Source organism: Rhinolophus sinicus, chromosome 18 (genome assembly GCF_057876585.1).
Source record: "Rhinolophus sinicus isolate RSI-liver-muscle chromosome 18, RSI-T2T, whole genome shotgun sequence".
NCBI classification, from domain to species: Eukaryota; Metazoa; Chordata; class Mammalia; order Chiroptera; family Rhinolophidae; genus Rhinolophus; species Rhinolophus sinicus.
Window position 1 is genome coordinate 51,403,970 of NC_142518.1, and position 27,909 is coordinate 51,431,878.

A 27,909-nucleotide genomic window follows, 5' to 3' on the forward strand; every position below is an offset into this window, starting at 1 on the left:
CTACACTGTAAAAGATAATCAAGTGAAGTAAAGAGAGACTTGTAGCAGAGAAATGAGTCAGGAGGCTATTGCGCAGTCCTGTTTATTGAGAGCCTCCTCAGCTGAAGTGAAAATGGAGTGGGGAGCCTTGATTTGAGATATTTTTTCTGATTTGGTGATTTCTGATTTCAGTATTTGATGAGCAAGTGGACACAGAAGAACTAGTTACCGTAGGAAGTTGTTACAGTAATCCACGTTAACAAGGGATGTAGATCTAAACAGGTAAGGACACTAGGACTGGGGGGAAAATAAGGATGAATTTCACAGATATTAAGACAATAGAATTCTGAGGACATTTTCATGGACCAGATGTTTGGAGAAAAGAGGGAGGAGCAAGGATGATCTTCAGGTTTTAAAAATTATCTATTACAATGTACCATTCACAAAGGTGATTGATGTAAAAACTCTACATCTTTCTCAGCTTTCTTCCTTCAGTGTCCTATTGGAATTGTCACTGGTAGAAGACCTTTCAAGCAGTATTTGCCAGAGTATCCAATATAGAAACACGTCATGTATAGGAATACGTTCATAAAAACACCTTTCTTTACCTAGGTAGGAGGGAAAGTAAAAGTGTAAATAAATAACACCTATAGGGGTGCGAAAAGTACAGCCCACAAGCCAAATCTGGATGGCTGCCTGTATATATATATTTTTTCCAATGGCTTTTACATTTTTAAATAGTTGAAAAATATTCCAAGAAGACGAATTTTCGTAACACCCTAAAATGAAATAAAATTCAAATGTCAGTGTGCATAAATAAAGTTCTACTGGAACACAGCCATGCTCATTTGTATACATACATTCTATAACTGCTTTTGTGCTACAGTTGCAGACTTGAACACTTGTGACAGTGATCCTATAGCCCTCAAAGCCTGAAATGTTTACTACCTGGTCCTGCACAGACAAAGCTTGAGGACCCCTGGTCTACTATGAGCCAGGTACTGTGCTAGGGCTTTCACATCATGTCTCTATTTTTGTCAAAATCTTTAGTGGCATAGTAAGTTAAGAGACCTGGAGAAATTGTCTAGCTAATTGAGAACAATAACATGTTTTATTTGTAAAATATTCAAATTATTTACGCAAAGGTAGTGAGTTTCCTTCTTTATTTTTAAAGAATCCAATCCTTTCCTTGCTAAAACACTGCTATTCATTCCAAATGCTCAAAGCGCCAAAGCTGAAATTTCAGAATACAGTATAAGGCCCTTTGCAAAAGCAACCTTTTATTTACATCTGATCACTTTTCCCCCACCCATCACCACTGAATTTCTCACTGTTCTCCCATTTTGTGCAAATACAAGTTGAAAGTGACACATTTAAGAGATACTCAGTGTTCACTTCATTTAGGTGCCTTGTCCACCTTTCCCTTCTATGCCTTCCTTGCCTTCCTTCAGTCTTTACTTTCTTCTTGTCTACCATTACGAAATATAAAAGGAATGAAGGGAGGGAGGGAAACTTCAAAACACACACAGGTTTTACTGGGGGAAGGCATACCTCTTATCACTCTGGTCATCTTTAACTGGTCAAATCCTCGAGGGTAGGACCGATTTTTTTTTAAAGTCTTGCAACATCTATTAGAGGTTCAGTAAGTGGCCATTCAGTCATTGATTTCCCCCTTTCCCCGCTTCCTCTCCCTTGGGAAACCTGGAAAACAGAAAAATCTTCCCAAAGAAACTCCTCAGGGGCGCACCAAGATCAAGGTTTGCGCACTTGGACTCGCCCGGCGCTGCAGCCCCCCCTGCAAGTCTGCGGGGTCTCTAAGCACAAACCTAGCGCGGGCTTCTCGATCTCCTGCGCGCGCGCCTGCGCGCGCTCCCCCTCCGGCCCCCTACCCTGCAGCATTGGTAATGTGACGTAATGCAACCTCAGCATGTCAGCAGCGATATAAAGGAGGACGAGGCGGCGCGCCTCCCAGACGCAGAGTAGCTTGTGATTGGCTCGGGCTGCGGAACCTCGGAAACCAGAATGTGAGGACCTTACGGATCCACAGCTGCTGCCCCCCGCAGAAATCTGGAGCGCGGTCAGAATCCAACTGGCGGCGGCGGCGGCGGCGGCAGGTAAGGAGACTCCTGAGGAGAAAGTAGATGGACCTGGGTCCGCGGCGCTCAGTGTCGCTCAAGTGAGGGGAGAGGCTCACACCCAGCGTGTGGTGTAGGGCGATGGGAACAATGGAAGTGGCGTCTAGTCTCTAAGCTTTTCCTCCGCCTCGGGCGCACAGTTTTTGTCCTCAGCCGCAGGCGGTGGCTGGAGGAATTGAGGGAAGTGTGTCCTCCTCAGCCGACCTCTTCTTCCCGTAGGCCAGAGGCCCTGGGGGCGAGAGCCGTCGTTGAGGCCGTCGGTGGTTTAGGGTGACGGGAAAATGGCGGAAAACAAAACGGTGAAGTGAAGAATGCGACGTCCCCCTGGCATTCTTTTTCGGCGCCCCCCCCACCCCGCCCCCACCCGCCGCGAATGGTAACCTTGGAATGCGCGAGGGATGGCGGCGTTTGCGAGGAGGTGGCACCGAATCGGGCATTTTAGGGGCTAGGGAGCCGTCAGTCCGAGGGGTGGGGGGGCGTGTGCGGCAAGTGTCGCCTCCGCTAACACACCACCATTTTGGTTCCCAGCCGTATCCCTTGTAGCGGGGCAGAGGGAGCGGGAGGAGGATTAGGGGTTGGGCAGTACCGCGAGGGTAGCAGCGGTGCCGACCGCTGCACCAAGTGAGAGGAGGGAGGAGGGGAAAAGGTATTCTTGTCTCTGCTCTCCGCTTTTCCACAGCGAGGGTTCTCTTGTTCGGTTTAAGATCCGGTCAGAAGGGTAATATATGAGAGGCCACGTGTGTGTGCGTTCTGCTCGAAATGATTGAAACTTGGCATGATCTTGGGAATGGGAGACTTATGCGGGAAGAGTGTTGCGTCCAAAGCTGCAATACTGCTACTTGCCAGGGCTCCTTTGTCTCCTATCTTTGCAAATAGTACTTTCACATTCTCTTGCTCTGCCGCCTCAGATTTCTCTTCCATCCCTTACCCTGTTTACATCACCGATAAGCTGGGTCCTGAGTGAGCTGTGTTTAAAGGAGAAGGCTGAGAGTAAAATGTGTGTGTGTGTGTCTGTGTGTGTGTGTGTGTGTGTGTGTGTGCGCGCGCGCGCACACATTTGCGCGCGCGCGTGAAAAAGATTTCTGCTCCCTGTGCATTGCTGGAAAGGTGTTTACTTGAAGCGTACTTAGTGGTTACCTCCATTCAATAAGGATGTGAGAAGGTCTCTTGAGAAGACTGAGAAGCCGAGCTATCTACTGGCTATTGAGTACTTACACTGTTGTTCTCGTACCTCATTTATTATTGGTCTTATTGAAACTTCCTATATGGGAAAAAAGATGCTACAATTTATTTGATATTCACAGTGTGATACTTCCCACAATAGTTGCACTATGTGTTCAGATTTTTAGACTTAATTGAGGGCTGGTGCAGATTTTTCTCCACGGATTTGGCAAGGATAAAGCTTGCCCTTGGTTGGTTCTTTTTCACTTTCCAAAATACGGTGTTGCTAGTGATTTTTAAAATGTGCTTTAGAGAAGCTTTTGGTTTAATCAAGCGGTCAAATTCTAAGTAATAACCTTGCTTATATAGTAATAGGTAGTTGTTTCTGTTGGTTGCTTTTTATTAATAGATTAACAAATTTAAGCATATGAGCCCTTCCCAACCTCACCCTACACATTAAAAATGTAAAGAAAAATTCTTAAGTTGTGTAAGAGATGTGGTTTAAGATGTTTTAAAATATCTCATTTTGAATGTGTTTTTACAATAGGTAAAGAACGTTTTTCCAAAGAAAACAGCAGTTCAGAAGGAAAAATAAAAATGAAATTGCTGCAGATTTTATTTTATAATATGTAAGAAAATCTACAGTTTCTCCAAGACACTATATAAGGTGATTAAGAAATTACAATGTTTTATCTAATAAACAAAATTAAGTGTTTGAAACATTTTTAAGACATTTATAATTCTATTAGTTATGTGACAAAGAAAGCAATTACTCTAATTAAGGTTCAAACAGCAAACCGTTGCTGATGTTAAAAATAAGTCCTTATGGCATTTTAATTTATCTCTGAACACACAGGTAGTTTATTGTGAACTCTCTTGACTTCATTTTAAAGGCAGAAAACAATGTGGCATTTGAAAAAAGATAAAATGTAACTAAGAATTTCTATAATCTTGTAATTTTGCTCATCCATAAAACATAAGATAATTTTGTCTGAATCATTTGATACACAGAAATGTCACCTACTGCTGTAGGATTTTTATATACATGACTAAAATGTTGATAGATTATTCTGTGAGACTCTCCTGCCTCCTGTACACCTATAGAACTTTAAGACAAGAGAAAAACAAAATCTTAGTGATCTCCTATACTTAAGGATAGATGAAGTTGTTTTACATGGCAGCATTCTAAAACTTTCATTAATGATATTTTGTGCAATAAAGCCCTATTTATTAAATACTATCTAAAAAATGACATAAATGTTTAATAAAATTGGCAGATTTTTTGGTTGATTTACTTAGAATCTTATGTTTGAACGGGAAATACACATGTGTAACTATAAGAAATATATTGAGTAACAACATCTTTAGGTTCCATATTATCTGGTGATCTTAGATACAGGATAAGTCATTTGAAATGAAATATGTTGAGTTCTTGCTTTCAAAACTAGCATGAGGCTAGCATGACTTTATTAATCATTAATAAAAAAAGTCCGTGTTACAATTATAAGTAAACCATATTCTAAAAGAAACAATTTGCTAAATGTTGGTATGTGATTGATTTTATCTCTACCATATTTAGGAAGCAGTCATGTTTCATGAATCCTCAAAACTAAGACAAGAGAATGTAGTAGCGTGAGCTCGGAAGTCCTTACTGACTCAAAGAACTCCAGGGAAACTGGGATAGAACATTTTACATTATTAGTAGAATCCCGGGAGCCAGAGGTGAAACACAGGTTTATCTGCAGAGCTCCGCTGCAGGGCTGATCTGGGTCTGGAAGAAATGGATGAGAGCCACTGGATGAAATTCACTAATACTAGACACCTGAGTCTTCTAGTAATGTATATCCCAACTATTGTCTGTTGTCATCTTGTTCTTTTTCTTTTGCTTTTATTACCTATATTTTAACTGAAACCTCAGCACTCCAGTTTCGTTCTTTTGCTTGCTTCTATCACTTCTCTGTGGCTCATCACCCTTACTGTGTCTTACTCTCCATTATCTTCGGTTTACTTCCGCTTGGCCTTTCTTTTATTTATGGTTGTCACATAAAACATCTAATCAAGGTTTTTGTTGGTTTTGTTTTCCTTTGTAATGAGATTTGCATACCTGGTTGAGAGGCATATTTTCAATTGCATTATTTTTCTCAAACAGCTGACCAGCCTAAATGTATTTAAACTATTTTAAAAACCATTTCTTTTACAGAGATTTGTGAATGAACTTTGCTAAGTATGGATTCAGTTGGAGGAAGTCTTGGATTGCACACATCAGACTCTAGAATGGCCCATACCATGATTATGCAGGATTTTGGTAAAGCATTTTCTTTGTTGTATTTTTTTCTTTCTTGTTTAAAAGTCAGAACAAACTAAATATAAAAACTACTTTGAGGAAGGGGAGAGTTACAATGAAAACTTGTTTTTTTGTTAGGAAAATACATTTGTAGGGCTTATTTCCTTAAAGCTGTATGTCCATAGTCTACTTAAAATCATTCTTAAAATTTTGTGGGAAGGTTGAAGTAAGAAAACTTGGAATATAATGGTAATATATCATTAGAAATGTAAAATTCAGTTTGCATAAATAACTATCAGTTCTCACACATAGGAACTATTAAATTAGCTTTCTAAAATACATTTTAAGTTAAATTGTTAATAAAGCTGGAAAAAAGTAATTCAGTAATTTTTAAAAGTTAAATGCTTATATAATGATATAGGAAAGTTATGTACTAGGTGATTAATTATATTCTGATACTGTATTCTCAGAAAGTTGTTACTGATAGCATTACCTTTTTTTTGTTTGTTTGTTTTAGAAAAGATTTCCTACTTTTGTGGCTATTTTTCTGGAGCCTCTTAACAGTAATCATTTTGATGAAGATGCTAAGACTCCATTGACAATCCACAAAGAAACTGAGTTTGGGCAGGGTCAGTCTGAATTATAGAAGAGATAGAAGTATCTGAAGTACAAGGCAGGAATAGGGTGTTAAGAATTGAAGAAAAGATTAGACTGAAAGTTATAAGAATACAAAAGACAAATGATAAATTGGGATGAAAAGTAAACAGAAAAGATGAGGTATTATGGAATTGTCAAAGATAAAATTAAGGATGACAATTCTTTGCTCAACTAAGAAGATGCTACTACTGTTTTCAGATAATATGCTTGAATATGTAATTTTGTCCCCTGTTATAAAGCCCATAGTAATGAGAGTCAGAAAACCTGTATTCTGGTCTTGGCAGTGTATTCACTGTCTGTGTAAACTTGGGCAGATTACTTAATTCACTTTTATGAGGGGGTTGGACTAGATAACATTTAAGGCCCTCTCCAATTCTTTGATTCCTTGACATTTCTGCCTGATGAATAAAGGTGCGGTGTGTAGTTGAAGATTGAATGTAGTGGCAATCAAGATGACTAGTTAATTGATGAAATAGAAAAGAATCATGGATTTATTCTGCTAAGAGTCAGAACTGAGTTGTGTTGATTATGGATGACTTGAAGTGATTTTTGGGGAAAACAATTACAGGAATAAAATCTAGAAGGACAAAGGGCTGAAGAGTAAGATTTCACAAATAATTTTGTGAATTCTTTCCTATAGATAGATTTTTAAAAATACTTGTGAACACTTGAACTTCAATATGTTAAATAAGTTTTGGTTGAAATGTCAACTTTAATTGTTTACCTTTAAAAATATGTTTTTGAAATGGAAAAAATGCAGTATTTTCTCCACTTAATACAAAATGGTACCTACTCTAAAATTTGGTAAGTGCCAGACCCCCCCTTCATTCCAGAAGTTGCCTGTTAGCAAGTAAAACGTGATTCCTTTCAAAGATTAAAAAAAATATCTGATTGGTGCTGGTGAATATTTATTAGGTATTCCTCTTACCATCCTTTTCATTGTTCCTCCTCAATGTTTTGAAGTTTAATTAGTTCCCTTATTACATCTAGTACCTTATTTCTTTTTAGCTGCTAGGGAAGTGGAACATGCATATTGAAATATTTTTATGTAAATACTTTTTTTCTTATTTGTTTTTACTGAGGTATAATTAATATACCATATAATTCACCTGTGTTAAAGAATACAATTCAGAGGTTTTGGGTATAGTCACAATGTTGTACGACCATCACCGCTACCTAATTTCAGAACATTTTGTCATTGTAAAAATAAACCTCATCGTACTCATTAGTAGTCACTCCCTACCTCCTCCCACCCCTAGACCTAGGCAAACACTAATCTTTTTTCCTATGTATTTACCTATTCTGGACATTTCATATAAGTGGAATTATACCACATGTGGTCTTTTGTATCTGGCTTCTTCTACTTAGCATAATGTTTTCAAGTTTCATCCACATTGTAGCATGTATCAGTTCTTCATTCCTTTTTACTGCTAAATAATATTCCACTGCATGGGTAAACTACATTTTGTTTGTTTATTCACCAGTTGACAGACATTTGAGTTCTTGAAATATTTTTAACGCATTAGAATGCTTTTTTTGTTTGACCTAAAGCTTTGTGTCTTAGACTGGAGTGTAAGTGCCCTTGGAGGCATGTGGCAATGTGCCAAGGTGTACCTGAAACCACAGGATAAACAGTCCATCTGCTTGGAATACTTTTCATTTGAATTGGGGAGAATACACATACACACACATATAGATACAGTTATACTCACATAAATGTGTTATGGGATAGAAAGCAAAATTTTCATTCACTATCTTCTGCCTTTTTGTGGATAATAAAATGGAAAAGTTTGAGAACTATCCAAACTTAATTTAAAGCCCTTTCTAAAATGAATTTAGTAGAGTAAATCAACTTATTTATGACAAAAAATTTAAAGCCACAGTTTTTTGGTTATGCAGCTGTTCGTGATTCAGCTGCTTAGTAGTATTTTGTAGTTATTGGTTTTTGAAAAGAGGCATTCTTTTAAAATTATTTTTAAATTTAATTTTTATGCTTTTTTAAATTGAGACAAATGGATAGCAGCTGAATTGTTTTTACATTTTTGGTCAAATTATTCTTCTGAATATCCATTTAGATCAGAAATGTCTAATATGGGTAATGTTCACTCATTTGTGTTTAGGGATGATATCGACCGAAAATATAAGTTAGTAGGTTTCCTTGGTAAAGGAATTTGTCCTTGGTAAATAAATTCTGAAATCTTAGAAGGCAGAAACTCTTTGTATTTTTTTGATGTGCAGTTCCGAGCTCAATTTCATGCATAGGTGTTTTCATCTTTTGTATGATATTTTACTAACCAATGTCATCCCAATAAACTTTAACTTAAAAAAAGAATTTAAAAAAACCAAACAAAATTAGATGCATTCTCTTGAAATTTCTGCTAACATGAAAACATAGATGTCTGCAATTCCATAAATTAATGATATTTGTGAAATAGAGTTTAGCATACAAAGATAAAGATCATCAAGTAAATATACTATGTGGCACAGGATCTCTAAATTATATAAGATGCTTGGTTGGGATGGGATGGCTACTGTATTAAGAAGCTGAAACATGAATTTAATTCGGTAATTCATTAGACCAGTTTCTTTTGAAGGATATTTGAAATTTAAAAATTTGCAACATTATTTAATAACCTTGCTCATGTCTCAGTATAATGGTTCTTCTTGGATTGTGTGCCATTGAATGTAATAGTTGTTTAAGATTTTATTGTTGCAAAAAGCCTGTGTTGCTTTGGGACTTACACAGAAAACAGTCTTAGATAGTGACCCAAGACAGACCCCAAAAATACCAAATTTTATGCTACCCCTCTAGTGAAATTCCAGGTATTCACATTTAAATAAAATAGCTTTAGTAGAATGGCAAATGCTTGAAATGATGACTTGTTTCTTACTGTTACCTGGTTATCTAATTGATTTCATACTTTTTAATGATTTGTCTTACTGTTTATAATTTGCTACCTAGTGAGATAAAATTTTAATGCCATTTAATGCTGCTTTAAATGCTTTAAAATTTAAATGAGCGAGTGTGTGATAAGTCTTTTTACTCTTACACTATTCCTTTAGTGGTGATTCACATGGTTAACCCTATAAATATTTTAAAAAACAGTCCCTAGAGTAAGTAAATTCTATTCTCCTTTTTTAGGAAAGTAGAAAAAAATCCAATCTGGAGTCAAACAATGAGTTCACTTCCAAGCTTGAGTCATGGGCTAGCTTATTTAACCTCCCTAAACCATAGTTACTTCATAATTAAAATGGGGATAATAACAACTCACCTTATTATGCATATACAGTTGTTCTGAGGCTTGAATAAGATAATATATGTAAAAGTATTAGTAGGTTGCTTGGTGCATAGTCAGTGCTCAATAATGTGCCTTAGTGTAAAGCTAAATAAGTGACTTTGTTTAGAAATTCAATGGAATCTAACAGATGAACTGATAAAAAGAAAGAGCAAATTTCAGAGTGGACATCTTGGATCTTGGTCTGAATAATCTGCCAGTACACTGTGGGGAACTCATCAATTCTTGGTCTAAGATATTTGACATTATTTAGTTCAGTGTAAACAAGCATATTTAGGTTTTTTTGGTTTACATCTGATTTATTTTGACCTATAAGGTTTTGTATTCTAAGAGTAGAGGCTAGGTGAACTGAAAAGCACTTATTCCATCATTTTAGAATCTTCTCAACCATCTTTCCATCCTTCCTTAGTGTCTACTCTCAGGAACCAAACTAACCTCCAGTAATGCTCTAAAATAAATGGAATTTCCCATATTTAACTCTTTTATGTTCATATGTCCTTTTTATTTCAATTTTAATTTTTGAAATACTAGACTTGTGAAAAGATTTTAGAGCATTACTTTTCTTGTTTATATACATATAATTCCAATAATGTGAATTTTATAGGCTTACCATTTAATTTTTCCTTGCTAAAAACCATATTTCCAGTTTGGTTGAATACTGGATTTGAAACTCCGCTTGCCTTCTGAAATGGCCAGTGGAGTAATAAGTGAATAGAAAGTATTAATTGCATACGCACTTGTTTTATCTACAAGATTTTCAAGTTTGAGGCCATGTTCTTTTGGGGTAATATGGTGCTTAGGTAAGAGTTTGAGAGTAGTGAGGATATAGAAGGGTTGAAAGGAAGATGATACTGAAAGGCAGCTTTCCCTTCTCACTTTATTTTTTGATGGGTTTGTGTATTCACAGTGTCCACTGGTCTACATCATAACTTGTTAATTAGCTTCCATAATGAATTGGTTAATAATAGTGAACACTCTATAGCAAATGGCATTCTTTCAGGTATTACTTTATAGAAAGTGATCACTATGTGGAAAAGGCTTTGTACTGCATTATTTAATGTAGATAATTTTATTATAACCTGGTCCACAAACTATTAAGTTGTTCACTGTACTACCTCAGGGAGGCAGAATTTAACAGTTCCTCATGAAGAGATTTTATACTCAAAATATTTACAAGGGAAGTAGGAGTTGGTGTTCACCATGGTGCTCAAGAAAAACATTTAAAGCTTTGTTCTGCAGATTTACTAATTTAGAATTTAATACAATTTAGAGTCCATATGTATGATTTTTTTAATCAAGCCAGATCTTTGTCTAAAATGAGTTTGTTCTTTTCTCCAAAACCAGGTGTTGAAAGATGCCGTCTACTTTTGAATGTAGTAATTCTTAAGTTAAAGAAATCCAGAGGTTTATACTAATGATACATATTTTATAATGTATTAAGATTGTCATTTTGTTAACTCACTTAATTTAACATATTAGCACTCTCATGTTCATGTGTGCTTTTTATTTTAATTTTAATTTTTGAAATAATAGACTCACAGGAAGTGAAAAAAATGGTGCATAGGGTACCATGCATTCTTTACTCATCTTCCTCTAATGGTGACATCTTATATAGCTGTGGTACAATATAAAAACCAGGAAATTAACATTACTGTTAACTAGATTACAGACCTCATTCAATTTTTATCATATATTTGTATGTGTGAATGTGTATACTTCTGTGCCCCATGTGTCCCATGTATAGATTTGTGTAAACACCACAATGAGGATACAGAACTGTTCCATTACCATATATATGCTATTCCAGTATATTCACACACACCCACACACACATACCCTTGGCAACTGCCAATCTATTCTCTGTCTCTATAGTTTTATAATTTTGAGAATGCTATATAAATGATTGCATTTATACATTACATAGTATCGTAACCTTTGGTAATTAGCTTTTTTCACTCAGCATAATTTTTTGGAGATTCATTCAGGTTGTTGAATGTATTGGTAATTTGTCCCTTTTTATTGCTGAGTAGTTGAGTAGTATTCCATGGTAAGGATGTGCCAGAGTTGGTTTAACCATCCATTCCCCTCTGAAGGACTTTTGGGTTGTTTCCAATTTTTTGCTACTATGAATAATAGCTACTATGAGCTGTTATAAATAGTCAAGTACAATTTTTTTATAAACATATGTTTTAATAACTCTGGGGGAAATGTCCTAGAGTGCCGTTTTTGGGTCATTTGGTAAATACATGTTTAGTTTTGTAAGAAACTACCAAACGATTTTCCACAGTGGCTGCTGCCATTTTACACTCCCACTATCAGTGTGTGAGAGATCGACTTTCTCCATATTCTCACCAACCTGTGGTGGTATCATTGTTTTTTATTTTAGCTGTTCTAATTAGTGTGTAGTGATATCTCACTGTGAATTTTATGTTATTCTTGAAAATAAAGTACATTATTTTTAAGGTCTTAGTTTAGAATCTACTAACATTGTTTTCACCCACCTGCACCCCAATTCGTAGTTGGTGATGGTTTTTATTGCAGTAGAATTGTCAGAATTGTCAGTGATTTTTAAAAAATAATAGTTTGGGCCAGGACTATTTCATACTTAAAAGTATTTTATGTCATCTGATATATTAAATACAGTACTTTTAATTAATAAAATAACTTTACTTTTTTGGATAATTGTTTGTATTATAGTGGCTGGAATGGCTGGTACTGCACATATCGATGGAGACCATATTGTTGTTTCAGTTCCTGAGGCTGTATTAGTTTCTGATGTTGTCACAGATGATGGGATAACTCTTGATCATGGCCTTGCAGCTGAAGTTGTCCATGGGCCTGATATCATCACCGAGACTGATGTAGTTACAGAAGGTGTAATTGTTCCTGAAGCTGTACTTGAAGCTGATGTTGCCATTGAAGAAGATTTAGAGGAAGATGATGGTGACCACATCTTGACTTCTGAGCTAATTACAGAAACAGTTAGAGTACCTGAGCAGGTTTTTGTGGCTGACCTTGTTACTGGTCCTGATGGACATTTAGAACATGTGGTCCAAGATTGTGTTTCAGGAGTTGACTCTCCCACAATGGTATCAGAGGAGGTTCTTGTAACTAATTCAGATACAGAAACTGTGATTCAGGCAGCTGGTGGTGTTCCTGGTTCTACAGTAACTATTAAAACTGAAGATGATGATGATGATGATGATGACGACGATGATGATGATGTCAAGAGCACTTCTGAAGACTACTTAATGATATCTTGTAAGTGAAACATAATTACTCGGGATATTTGATTTATATATAACCTGGAAAGGTTTTCTGGGATGGGGGTTCTATTTAATAAAAGTCATGGTAGTCTTCTTGAAAAAAAATATTTTTTTTCAAAGCTGTGTTGTTGAGATGCTGTTTTAAATTTGTTCATTTTTAAAATTTACTCAATGAAAATGCATACACAAAAGGAAGTAAAATAATGCAATTTATTAATATCTTAGAACAGAAATACATATATTCTAAGGTTCAACCTGAAGATTAACTGACAAAAAATTTTAATGGTAAATGTATATAGTATTTCAAAATGGCAAATTTATTTTATGTAACCACTGCTTACTTTTTAATATCTCAGCTATCGGAGTTGTCAGTTTACTTTTTCTCAGGAATTTAAGCATAATATTTTAAGAAATGTGTAATTAGGTTTTTTATTAAATACTTGAAAAGTAGATCATAAACCTAGATTGTATTCTACAGTTCTCCCTGTGTTTACTTTGTTTGTCTAAATATGTGTTTGTATGTTTTATACAAAAACACTTTAATGTGTTTATTTCAGAAAGCTAATGTCCTTAAGACACTCTAGCTGAAGGAGCAGGATAGAACTATCTTGTTCTCATTTGAAGTGGTGGGTTTGCCTGAATAGCAACAATAGTCAAAATATAATGATAAGTTATTGATGGAGCTGGAGGAAGAAGTATGTCTATTCTTTACAAAATTTGAGGGGATCATGCTGGAAGTAGTAAAGATTAGATGAAGACTTTACTTTTCCATGGGGAGGATGTTTATCCTTTTATTTATTCATTTTTTAAATTTAAGTAGAGTTGGTATACAATCTTATATTGGTTATATTAGTTTCAGGTGTACAATATAGTGATTTGACATTTTTATACTCAGCGTGATCACCCCATCAATTTTAGTAATCATCTGTGACTGTGTAAACTTACCACAATATTATGGATTTCCCTTTTCAACCCATACCCCCACCCCCTCCCTTCTGGTAACCATCTCTCTGGTCTCTGTTTCTATGAGTCTGTTTTTTGTTTGTTTGTTTGTTTTGTTTTGTTTTTAGATTATACATCTAAGTGAAACCATATGGTATTTGTCTTTCTTTGCCTGATTTATTTCACTTAGCGTAATACCCTCCAGATCCATTCATATTGTCACAAATGGCAAGGTTTTATTTTGTATTGATGCATAATATTCCAGTGTATATGTGTGTGTGTGTGTGTGTGTGTGTGTGTGTAGATAGATAGATAGATAGATAGATAGATAGATAGATAGATAGATAGATAGATACCACATCTTTACCCGTTTACCCATTCATCTATTGATGGACACCTAAATTGCTTCCATATCTTGGCTATTGTAAATAATGTTGAAATGAACATAGGTGTGCATATACAGAGGGTGCCAAAAAATATATACACATTTTAAAAAAGGAAAACTGTATTAAAATTGTAATACTCAATATGTACCAATAACAAAAGATGAATACAAGTCACATTTGACTTCTGCAATTACAAGAGGTGCTCAAAGTGGTTACCATCAGCGTCCAGACACTTCTGATTATGGTGAACTACTGCTTGAGCAACATTGACCAAAGTGTCCACTTGTATACATTTTTTGGTACCCCCAGTATCTTTTCGAATTAGTGTTCTTGTTTTCTTTCGATAAATACCCAGAAGTAGAATTGCTGGGTCTTATAGTGTATCTATTTTTGTTCTTTTCTTTTTAAAATAAAAAATGGTTAATTGGGAAGTACATTGCCAGGTAGAGTATGTGTATGTATATATAAAGTGATTGTATGTTATATGTATCAGTGAATTTAAAATGAAAAACTGATTAATTTACTTTGTAAATACGATTCTGAAGTTTAGTGTATTAACTTTTTCCTTTATAAGAACTTTTAAAGGTGAATATTTGCATTGGTTTTAAGGGAATGATTTAAGCCACTGAAAGAGTGTAAATGTTGCTACCTTTTTTAAATTGACAGGGATTACTAAAGTAACTACATATTTGCATTTTAACCTGACATTATAAAAAAAAAACTATGGTTATGGTTATATAAAATTGTGTAGCAAAAATTGGCAATCTTTCTGTACCAAAATAAATTCAGTATGCTATTTGGTATTAAAGTGATCTAAAATTTAGACATCATATGTATTATGAATAATCATACCTTAGCATATCTTCTATGATTTGATTCTGCAAAAGGCTTTTAAAAATGTTTCTAGAAAATTTTAATTTAGAATATTTATCTTGATATTACCATATATATAAAATGCAAGTGATTTCTGTCCTTCTACTCTAATGGACTGAAAATTATAAATAACATTGTATTGCTTGAATAATGTTGGAACTGCAGTGGGATCATTCTAAGGTGAATTTGGACTGGGGATTAATTAAATCTTTAAGCATTAGTAAAGCAGCATTTTTTTTAAAAAAAAAAAAACTCTTTAAAACAAGCAATTTTTTTTTGGAAAAAGGGATATACAAAAATTAAATATTTTTTATATCACCCAGTTTCCCACCATCCAGGTCCTTGACCATTTTAATAATGAATATAATATTCAAATTGGGACTGGATACTCTTTCTTACAATTTTCATATATTCTATTTTGATTTAGTTTTTTTTTCTATCTCTTAATCTTTATTTCATATTCCGTACCTCTTGGTTTCTGTTGGCCATTGAATCTTTCAGGAGTTAGAGAATAAATGGCCCTGAAAGGATTCAATGTTAGTTTAAAAAGTCCTTTTCTGTTTTTCCCAAAAATAGAGATTTTCAAAATATCTAAGAGATAAAGTTGAGGACTTAAAACAGACCTTTGCCTTCTTATAACTATTTATAATAAATATAATGTCTTAATTTTAGATCACTTTATTACCAAAGAGTTTAATTTGTTCCTGAATCTCTGGATAATGCTATAAGGAAATCTTGTCAGTAGCTGAATTTTAGGAGATGGAGAGTTTGTCTTCTCTCAGTATCTGAGATGCGTTTGAGTTTTTTCCGCTTTCAGGTGAAACGTCACAAATTCTTTATCTTTGAAGATGGTTAGACTCTCCCACTTGTGCTAACTAAGTAACTTGGAAATAAACGGTAATATAGGATAACCCTATCTATTTAGCGCCAATAGAATTCTGTGGTGTATATAATACCACTAGCTCATTACTGGGTTAAAATGGCATATGGGTTGAGAAACAACACTGGGACTTGAATATTGCAAGCTTTACAATGAACAAAAAGGTTAAGTTTGAATTTGGGGTATTTTGAATATTATCTGCGTTAAGAACATTTTTGAGGATCTATTTCTAAAGTTAGTTGCTTGCCTATTAGGTCTTTGTTAACCTTGAACTTCCTGTAACAAAGGATATAGAATAAATCTTTTTTTTTTAATTGGGGAATATTGGGGAAAAGTGTGTTTTTTCAGGGCCCATTAGCTCCAAGTTGTTGCCCTTCAATCTAGTTGTGGAGGGCACAGCTCAGCTCCAAGTCCAGTCACCATTTTCAATCTTAGTTGCAGGGAGCGCAAACCACCATCCCATGTGGGAATTGAACCGGCAACCTTGTTGCTAAGAGCTTGAGCTCTAACCAACTGAACCATCTGGCTGCCCAGAAATAGAATACATTTTGATGTTGATGGCTTGTCTATTGAAATTGCAGTCTAACATCTTTAATAACATTGTTGCCTTCTACGAACTTAAAACACAAAACAAGTTTAGTTACACAGTACATTTCAAAATTGTTCATTCTGAGGAATCTAAGTAGAAAATAATGGATACATTCAATTATGGACCTTAAAAAATGTATAAATGGAATCAGAGTAGCAACAGTAATTTCAATACTTAACGTGAAAATTATGACACAAACTATTGAAAATGACAAAAAATGTGTATTTTATTTCATGAGTTTTAATTTTGTGAATTATAGTTTTAATTCAGTTTATCCCAGAAGGAACTGGGATCACTTTAAACCATTCAAGTACAAATAAAGTTCTATCTATCACGAGTGTATTTTTATTCATTAATTTACTATAACTTATTCCAAATTAAGAAATTCATATTTTGAACACTTTTTGAGGCTTCTGTGTATCTTGTCTTCATTTTCAAGAATGAGAAAGTAGTTTTTTTACTAAAGACTTAACTTGCCTCTTTTAATTTTTTCTATGATCTTGTTTTATTCAACATATTTTAGAAGAGAATCTATTAAATCAGTAATAACGGATATTTCATCATCTTTTGTTCTTTTATTTTAATCTGTTCCATTGCCTGAAAAATATTTGCCAAAAATGCAGTAATAGAATTAGGGACTGTGAAGGAATTAAAATATTTAGTTTCTTTCACAAATAAACTATTTGAATTCTTAAATAGTATGAAATCATTTATATTTAATCATAAAGTTAAAATAGCTATACATTGTAAAATGAATTTCTGAAATTTGTTTTCACCATTTTGAAAGGCCAAAGGAATATTTTTGAAAAGCTATATTAAATTTGAAACAGGTAGGGAAAATCTAGACTTTGACCCATTTAGATCTAACTGAAATTCATATTTTAAGAGTACTGAGTTAATAACTTCTAATTTTGTTTTCATTAGTTCTGGAATTTTTTAGATGTAGTCAGAGGCCAGGATTTTTTTCATATATCATGCTATGATATATATATATATATATATATATATATATATACACACATACACACACACACACACACACACACACACATACACACATCATACTATGATATACAGATTTTTCAATTTAGATTACATTTCAGTTTTTTGGGTGGACGAGCATTGAAATAAAAAAATGGTAAGCATGTAATATTTAGGGAAATACAGTATTTAGTATTTATGGTCCAAAAGAAAGTTTATTAATATGTATTCATTGCATAGTTTGTGCATAGTATTCATGCGAAACTGAAAGATATTAAACACTGTAGCAGAGAATCAACTTTTTAAAGTATATATACAATGTAACTAATCTCAAATATTGTTGCTTTTGTTTATGATTTTGAAGTAAAGTGTATGTCAGTAAATCTAGAAGTATACAAAATTTCGTTTGAAGTTGTCTTCTGTTGACTCAACAGAAATTAAAAGTATTTACTAAGATTTTATTTTTATAATTATTTCTGAAAAGTCCTTTTAATAAAACCATTCAGTTGTTTTCTGTTTTCTCTTTTTTCAATCCTAGATTTCACATGTTGATTGGTTTTAGAAATATTGCTATTTAAGTTGGGAATTGTTTCTGTGAGCTTATTTTATGAGTACTATGTATTTTATGTTTTTAATTTTTCTGTTATTAATTTTGGTGTTAGGATTTGACTTAACATGTTGAACGTGATAGAAGATTATTTAATCTTTTCCCAAACCATTTTAATTAAAATTGTATGGTTATTAAATATTTCATATATATAAATTGAAATCTGTGAATAGGTTTTTTATGTAATTGTGATTGTGTAGTATATGTGATCTTATACACTGTTTTTTCATGAAACACACCACTCTTACTGGTGGCATAGTAGGTCATTAAGTGAATATAGTGGGTCTGTGATTAACACTTTATTTCATGTTGCACTTATGCTTAACACCCACTAAATTTCAATGGTACTTTTTGACTGAAATAGTTTCCTTTTTATATTTTACAGTGGATGATGTTGGGGAGAAATTAGAGCATATGGGGAATACACCGTTAAAAATCGGCAGTGATGGTTCACAAGAAGATGTTAAAGAAGATGGATTTGGTTCAGAAGTAATAAAAGTGTATATATTTAAAGCTGAGGCTGAAGATGATGTTGAAATAGGTACAAAGACTAATGTTAGTTTACTCCTATAATAGGAATTAGAACTTACTCTTTACTCTTTACTTTCCTGGCAACTATTCTAAAATTGTCTTCAAAGTGCAGATTTTTATAGGTTTCTTTGAGGATGGAATATTAAAAAGTTGTATATGAATATAAAGCAGTAATGCAGAATATGTCATTCTTAGATTTCTTTCAGACATGAGTAGAATATTACAGTTGAAATATCAAAACAAATGAGTGGAGAGGATTTGGTTCAGAGTAGGAAATAATGACTATTTTAGGCAGGCTAGAGGCAGGGTGCTTGGATTTTAATCTTAGTTCTGCGATTTAGCTGAGTGACTTTTGGGGAGTTACATAACCTTCTGCCTCAGGTTTCTTATCCATAAAATGGCCACAAGAATAGTAACTACCTCATTAGGGCTATTGTGAGGATTAAATGGGTGAAAAATGTAAAAAACTTATAGTGCTTGGCATATAAATATGATCTGTTATTTCTTAGTGGTGACTGAAAAGTTAATGTGTAATTTATAAGAAAATTCTCTTGACAGATATTTATATTGGGGAAATATTTTTCTAAAGGAAAATATTTCTTGTATATCTTCCTTATTAATTTAGGAAATTGTTCCATGATACTTTTCTATTTTGATATGTGTTTTAATTTTTAAGGCGGAACAGAAATTGTCACAGAGAGTGAGTACACCAATGGACATTCTGTAGCTGGAGTGCTTGACCAGAGCCGAATGCAGCGGGAGAAGATGGTTTACATGGCAGTTAAAGATTCTTCTCAAGATGATGATATCAGTAAGAGAAAAGGGCACTGTAGTGACTTATCAGTAATCATCATGTTTTGTTTTTTTTGAATAAAGCAATCTCAGAGATACAAGCACTATGTAGGAATCAAGTTCACTAAAATAAGCCTGACCCTTTGCAGCAATTAATTTAAAAGGGAAGGGTCTTTTTGACCATTCATGCATAAATGTATTGTTGAAATTGGCAAACATGAAATGCTTTGTCTTAGATGCTAGTGATACAGACATGAGCAACGTGGTTGCTGACCTCAGTACAGCCCACAAAGATACAGAGAAGCTACTTTGTGTTAGTATGTATGTTGCATGTATATTATCTCATTTAATTCTCACAACTCATCTCTGAGGTAGGTGGTATTATCTCTGTTTTATGCAAGGGAAAAATGCTCAGGGAATTTAGTAATTGCCTAACATCATTCCAATATGAAGGGAAGAAGGTAGGATTTGAACTCTTATCTGTCTAATTCTACCGCCAGAGTTCTTTACACATGGCAGTGAGCACTGTTGGCCTCTCTCTGGATTTAGCAGGGGAAGGGCTAACTGGTTGTGCTCCTTCTGTCCCTGAGGGATTAGTTGAGTAAGTATTCCAAGATAAGCTGCCAAAGTCTATACTTATTATGCCTTTGATGGTCTCCAAGTAGTTGCTGCTTAAGGCTTCTTGAGGCTGAATTCCACAGAGTGGAAAGAGATCCTCAGATTTCCTTTCCTACCATTTCCTTATGAAGACATTTTATTCTCTGCCTACTTTCTCTTCACCTCTATGTAGGAATGCAGCCCTACCCTAAGGCTTCTTCTGTTTTCTTGCCATGCTGAGACAAAAAACTACTTTGTTTTGCCCTAGAAGGGTAAGAGCCTCCACTTCAGTGCATTACCTGGACAGTTCTCAGTTTTACCTGTACTGCATTCTGATCCCTACTCCTCAAATTTCCTTCCCTTAGAAGCCATGGGGAGCTGAATTGCAATCCCAAACATGAATAATATGCCACACCTGAAAATATCAAAATGAGTGAGTCTAGAGGATTTGGTTGAAGAGGTAAAGAGTTAAATGAAACAATTTCTATTTGATCTCTAAATTCTATGATTTATGTATTTGTTTGTTTATTTACTTATTTATTTATTTATTTATTTATAGTCATTGGTCAGTAAAGGGGTACAATAGAAGGTGGGAGATTGAAACTTAGGTTAGCTGATTCCAGAATTCCATGGGGATGTGGAAAACTTAGACCCGTGTCTCTTTTTGGTTAATGGAAAGAACAGAAACTTAAAAGAGGAGCACTTTTTTCCCGACATTTTCCCCACATTTCTTCTATAGTGGATAGAAGATTCCAGTATGTGAATCAAAGGAAAAGCATAAATCTAAGCCAATTTACTATTTAGCAGGTTAAATCTAAGTGGATTATTTCACATGAAATATACTAAGTGACCCTCTAGACCAGGGGTGTCAAAACTGCGGCCTGCGAGCCAACTGCGGTCCGCAATCCATTGTTAATTGGCCTGCAGCAAATTCCAAAAATATATTTAGTTTACTTAAATAAACCAGGTGAGGCAATACGTACTTCACCTCGAGTGAGTGGCCCAGCTGTTTGTGTATTTTACCGCATATGGCCCTTGGTAAAAAACATTGAAAAAAGTTTGGACACCCCCGCTCCAGGCTTAAATTTTTTTACATCAATACTGTATTTTTAAAAATGAGTCTCACCTGAAACTGAAAAAAAAAAAAAAAAAAATGAGTCTCAATGCTTTTTCCTCAGTAGGGTCTCAGAAAATCCTGCCTCATCTGTCTACATGTTCTTGAGCACCAGCATTATATATATAATATAATATGATATATATATATATATATATATATATATATATATATATATATATATATATATATAATTTTAATGATTTTTATTTAAAATTTTTTCAGTTACTAGTATTTTTTACTATTTTTCATTGCATATACAGTACTGCATTTAAATTACAGTATGTGGGATAGAGTAGACTACTTTTCTAGTATTGATTCTATGGGAAATGTTTTCTGAGTTCCAAAGAATTATCATCAGTCAGAATCATGGAATACAACCCTTTTTATAAATTTGTAATGCCCAGTGAACTGTAAAGTCAGTCAACATATTTCAAGCGCACATGTTTTATGTAATCTAAAAGTCATTTCTATAATACTAGGTTCTAAGAGGAGAAAAATAGTTTTGATAAATGATTGTCTCCTAGTGGCACTAGCTTCCAAAGTGCCTAATGTAATTTTTAAATTAACCAAATTGAAATCTTGAAAGTTGAAAGATTTAAATTGTTTGGAAATTTTTACCCATTTATTAAATATTTAGGGTTATAAACAAGCAATTATTTCTAAAATTTAGGTTGCGCTGAAATAGCAGATGAAGTTTACATGGAAGTCATTGTAGGGGAAGAGGAAGGAACTTCTCTCCCTGAGACTCAGCTTGAGGACTCTGATGTTAATAAAACAATTGTCCCTGTTGTCTGGGCTGCGGCATATGGTAGGACACTGGCATTTTTTCACCTGATAAGTACATAACATATCTATTTGATCAGCCTTTTTAGGTCATTAAATATGCTGTGCTAAGGCCCCCATGAGTTGGCTAATATTATAAATGTTTTGCTGTGGACTGATTCATCTCTAATTACATACTTGACTTTCCTACCACATATCTTGTGTTATTTAAAATGAACCTTGCTTAATGCATTGTTTTTCAAGTAGGATTTATTTTAAATCCTACCTGTATAAGTGAGTGCCATAAAAAGTTTTATTTTTCTAAAATAGGACTATCCTTTGAAAATCGATCCCCTCCCCCCTTTTGGAAAAACTTATTTCATGTACTAACACCACAAATAATAAGATTTTGGGGTTTTTGCAAAGGACCAGAAATCCAGGTGTGCTCTTCTAGAAAGTACGTAATGGAAGGTAAATTTATCAAGTTATTCTTTTCTTTTTTATTTTATCTCATTCCTACTTAATTTACACGATGATCCAGGTATACTCTTTACTTTGAAAAATGTTGGTGTTCAAATACATTAATTTATCTTAACTTGGTTTTTCTAAAGGCTCATTCATTCAACAGTCATTTATTGAGAATCTTCAATTTTGAGGATACTCTGCAGAAATAGCCACCCAGTTTTTATTTAGAAAGTAAGATGGTTCTAGATGTTAACAGTTCCAAGGATGCTGACAGCAGCCCTTATTTTCAGTGTGTGAAATTGAAATTATCTACTCTATGGGAGTGGAAGAACTCAACAAGAAAAAAATTTTTATCTAAGGAACGTTGGTCAAAGTAAGGTTTTGTAGATTAAGGTGTGATCTGCTAATATACTCGATATATCAGTTTTTAATTAGTCTTTTTTTTTAGGAGATGAAAGAAGAGTTTCACGAAGGTATGATGATTGTCAAGCATCAGGTAAGAGAGTATTACATGTGAGATGTAAGTTTAATAGCCAGTTTTGTATTCTGCTTGGTAAATGAAGTGTTATTAGTTTGTGGTCATATCTTATCTAATTAGTTACATAGGAACTTGCGTGTTTTGGGAATTGATTAATCTGTACAGCATAATGTGTGTTATTCTGTTAATGCAGTTCATTTTAGATTTACTTCAAGATAAAAATATCATGCAACTTACTTTACCACAAGGACCATAAAAGGCTGCTATGTAAAAAAATTATAAAATAGACATTATATTGACAGACATGTAAAAATTGTCCATGATATCAACTACTTGTTAATGTCTTCCTTGGGGCAGAACTGTTTTCTTATTTTTTTATGGCACACAGTAGATTTATGTAACTGTTACATAAAACCCATGTGTCAGCTTTTTCTTTTCTCTGTTTTTTAGTTTTAATACACTCCATATAGTGTTATTCCATGGTTGATAGTTCTTTTTATTTTCTTAAACAAGGAGACTTTTTCTCATGATAAAGTATCTGACTGTTCCATTTCTACCCTTAGGAGGTGTTTGACTCTAAATTTAAATGTAGATTTCAAAGGAATTGATGAGAGTCAGATATCACAGCATATAACCTAGACAGTTTTGTAGGTCTACAATTTTAAACTAAATTGCATAACAGCAGATTTGTGAGAATTGAGAGTTTATTGAGTTCTTTATTCTGTATCCACTGATCCCATTGAAATTATGGTTAACTGCCTGCCACATCTATCTTAACCCTTAAAATCAGTCTTAATACTTTTTACATTAAGTAAACTATTCTAAAGCAAGAGATCTGTTGTTTGTTATGTATTACACATAGTCACCATGACTATGTTGATTCACTGACACATGTATTTCTTTGCTAAATCTCTTTAACTTCATCAGTCTTCATTGGTGAGAAGTTGATCTGATGCCAAAATCCTGTTTAGGGTCACAAATTTCAGTTTTTTATGCTACATTCACCATATCAGTTAATTTCTTTAGGATGAATAAATTGGGATATTTTAAAGTTAATTTCATATGATATCCTTTTTAAAGTGTTTGTTTATTCACGTGTGTGTATGTAAGAGTGTAAAAGAGAGAGAAGAGAAGAGGGGTATACTTTGTGAAATTTACTCCCACAGTGTGAAATTTAGTATCACAATGGCAACTTGATGCCATGTCATCTCTAGTAATTCATCTAACAAAAAACAAAAATGTATGAACATATGTAGTTTAATCGTGTATTGATTTTTTTTATTTCAGGAAATACTTTGGATTCAGCATTAGAAAACAGAAGTAGTACAGCAGCACAGTACCTTCAGATTTGTGATAGCATTAATACGAATAAAGTACTTAAACAAAAAGCCAAGAAGAGGAGAAGGGGTGAAACGAGGCAGTGGCAAACAGGTAAAATACTAATACTTTTCTTTAGGGATAGTATAATGATTTGAAATGTGGAAGTATTTTTGGTGACCAAAGAACAAAGTCAGTTGTTTGTAGTGTAGCTCTACTCCCATGTACCTATTTGTGTTTGATCTAAATAATTGGGTTTTTTTAATCTGCTTGACTGGTACTTAATAAAATTATGCTTGTTTGCTCTTTACCCTACCCAAATGATGTTTTCAGGGAGAATTTTCAGGTTGGTTTAACAATAAAGGGTGCCTTTTTCGAGTTTACAAACTACATGCAATATAGCATTTTGGCAAGTGAGTACTGTAGTAGTCTATAGTAGAGTGCTGCTCATTACTTTTTAGAGAGCTACTTTATCATAAATTGCTCTTAATGTAAGTTTTATCATGTAAGATTTTATTCCACTAGTATAGTTCTCACACTGAGTGTCAGCTAATTTTAGTGCTTTTGTTGTAAAATCCTTTAAAAGTCTGGCCAAATGACACAATTTCCTTATTTTTTTTTAATCTAGCTGTTATAATAGGCCCTGATGGACAGCCCCTGACAGTGTACCCTTGCCATATTTGCACAAAAAAGTTTAAATCCAGGGGATTCTTAAAAAGACACATGAAGAATCATCCTGATCATTTGATGAGAAAAAAATACCAATGTACAGATTGTGACTTTACAACTAACAAGAAAGTGAGTTTCCATAACCACTTAGAAAGCCATAAGCTCATAAACAAAGTTGACAAAACCCATGAATTTACAGAATACACACGAAGATACAGAGAGGCTAGTCCACTGAGTTCAAATAAACTTATATTAAGAGACAAGGAGCCGAAGATGCACAAGTGCAAATACTGTGACTATGAAACTGCAGAACAAGGACTATTAAACAGACATTTGCTGGCTGTTCACAGCAAGAATTTTCCTCATGTTTGTGTTGAGTGTGGGAAGGGCTTTCGACATCCTTCTGAACTTAAGAAACATATGAGAACCCATACTGGTGAGAAGCCATATCAGTGTCAGTATTGTGTTTTCAGGTGTGCAGATCAATCAAATCTGAAAACTCACATTAAGTCTAAGCATGGTAACAATTTACCATATAAATGTGAGCATTGTCCCCAAGCATTTGGTGATGAGAGGGAGCTTCAACGCCATCTGGATTTGTTTCAAGGACATAAGACACACCAGTGTCCTCATTGTGACCATAAGAGCACCAACTCAAGTGACCTTAAGCGGCACATCATATCTGTCCACACTAAGGATTTTCCTCACAAATGTGAGGTTTGTGACAAAGGTTTCCATCGTCCTTCTGAGCTCAAAAAGCATAGTGATATCCATAAGGGTAGGAAGATTCATCAGTGTAGGCACTGTGACTTTAAAACGTCAGATCCATTTATTCTTAGTGGTCATATCCTTTCAGTTCATACTAAGGATCAGTCATTGAAGTGTAAAAGGTGCAAGAGAGGGTTCAGACAACAAAATGAGCTCAAAAAGCATATGAAGACCCACACTGGAAGGAAGATTTACCAATGTGAGTATTGTGAATACAGTACTACAGATGCATCTGGCTTTAAACGACATGTGATATCAATACATACAAAAGACTATCCACACAGGTGTGAATTTTGCAAGAAGGGATTCCGAAGACCATCAGAAAAAAATCAGCATATTATGAGGCACCACAAGGAGGCTCTTATGTAATAAGATGAATATAAAGAAAAGCTATTTGGAAAAGACGATATGCTACATGGGAGGAAAATTTCATAAACTATTTCATCTGGTTACAAAGCTTGATGTTAAATCATAACTTTACATTCTTTGTAGTAAAGATCTTGAGATATATAAATTGACGAGATCTCATCGCCCTTTGAAAATTAAAGAATTTAAGAAGCACTAGAGAATGGTTGCAGAAAAACTTATTGTCTAGTTAATAGGATTATATGCATAATTAAACTACAGAGGGGAAGAGCAAAGACAGTGAATTTATTTGGCTGATCATACTAGAAACATGATTCTGAAAAGATCATACATAATTGAGGAGATTAGGCAATTTTTTATGCTAATGGCAAGCAAGCCTCACTTTTATGCATTTTAAATATGGGGTGGTTAATAAAATGCAGTCATCCATCAGTCATTTAGTCATTGAGCCTTTTATATGGTACCTGGAAATTGAATTCCAGAAATGACAAAAGTTTGTGTATTCATTAAAATAAATTTCACTGGAAAACAGTTTAGATTAATTTAATACTACTAACAATTTCAGAGCTGCTAAGATTTTATCGCAGGACAGGATGTTTGAAATACAGCATTCTGTGCTGACGTCTTAAGGTGGAGTCTAAGAATTAAAGTTCCCCTTTTTCTGATGTTCGAGTTGATTGTTGTTCAGTGTAGCTTATATGACAAAAGTATATTTGAGTCAAATACGGATTTCTAAAACGGATGCAACAGTAGTGTTGCAAACAAAGTTAGCACTATATTTCTTAATGATCTAACGATTAAGTTGAGAGAACACAGTTTTAAATATTATAATGTTTAGAGGGTTTTGGTTTTTTTAGGACAGTCTTAGCAAGTACGATGGTTCTAGTCTTACTTGCTCTAATGTTTAAAGGTGCAATTTTATGCCATTATTGAAAATTTTGATTTTTAAAATCTATATACCATATTATTAACATGTGTTTTCAATATGAGGCAGTATTTATGCAGTATTTAACAAAACACTAGGCTGCCAATAGAGTTCGGAGGTGGATATTCAGTTTACAGTGTATAAATTTAAAATATGCATCCCTTTAACAACGCTTTGTGTTAGCATGCAGCAAATCAAAATGGCGCTTAATATAAAAAGCTGGTTTAGGGAAATTTAATGAAAATCCTGTTCATAAATGTAATGCATATGATGTGTACTTTTAAGTTTTAGTTGCTTCATGTTTACACTCAGCTGTTCAACATAATTAAAATGTAATTTTACTTCATGCTATATTGTGGCTTTGTGTTTCGACTAATGTTCACCTTTCTGTTTTTGCACCAGATAAGAATCAATTCCTTGAGAAGAAATTTTTTATCTTTCTTAAATTCAGAATATTAAATTTGGAAAATCTAAAATTGTGTGTTATGTGGCTGTAAATGATGTACACGCTGTAAAATAAGATTGTCACTGTCACGTGGGATTATTATTTCTAAATGTTACTCATTGAAATGAGCATACAATAAAAAGCATTTATTGCACTTCAAGGTATTATGAATTTATTTAAAGTTTTGCTGTAATGTTCATGCTTTATTAAAAGACTTCACGTAAAATTGCTCTTAGGCAATTTTGCCACAGTTTAACGTGTTATAGAATTTTGTGCACTAACAACATGAGCTGGGAATTTAAACAATTATATAATGACTATAGCATGATTATTCCTCAAAAATGTAAGTTTTCGCTAAAACTGTGACAATGCTATAAAGGTGCCCATCTTAAAACCTGATATTTAGTATTATAGAGAAAACTGAAAATTCTTAACCTGCTTAAGTAAACATCCCTAGAAATGAATCTAAAATTATGTTCCTAATAAATCAGTATATTTCAAAAGGAAATGTATTAAATCAAGTATTTGGGAAAGATTTCCTCAAACGAGCATAAAATAACCTGCTATATTCAAACTAGTCAGCATTCAATAGAATTCATGTACCTAGGTAAGCAGTATTTAACAAAACACTAGGCGGCCAA

General features: G+C 34.0%; 1 protein-coding gene across 6 annotated transcripts; it reads left to right on the plus strand.

Moving 5' to 3' along the window:
- Positions 1-1,921: 1,921 nt before the first annotated feature.
- Positions 1,922-27,422, plus strand: ZNF711 (ZFX family zinc finger ZNF711). 6 transcript variants are annotated; one of them, XM_019717435.3, is made up of 11 exons: positions 1,922-2,093; positions 3,823-3,942; positions 4,855-5,114; positions 5,476-5,580; positions 12,210-12,773; positions 18,422-18,577; positions 19,244-19,378; positions 21,744-21,881; positions 22,749-22,796; positions 24,066-24,209; positions 24,724-27,422. In XM_019717435.3, exons 4-11 carry the CDS (start codon positions 5,502-5,504, stop codon positions 25,899-25,901), a joined length of 2,442 nt encoding a protein of 813 aa, XP_019572994.1. In that variant the 5' UTR covers positions 1,922-2,093; positions 3,823-3,942; positions 4,855-5,114; positions 5,476-5,501; the 3' UTR covers positions 25,902-27,422. The 6 variants fall into 6 exon arrangements, with proteins under 6 accessions (XP_019572994.1, XP_019572993.1, XP_088650834.1 ...); XM_019717434.3 differs by having other exon boundaries at positions 4,855-5,109; XM_088794708.1 differs by lacking the exon at positions 4,855-5,114.
- The last annotated feature ends 487 nt before the right edge of the window (positions 27,423-27,909 follow it).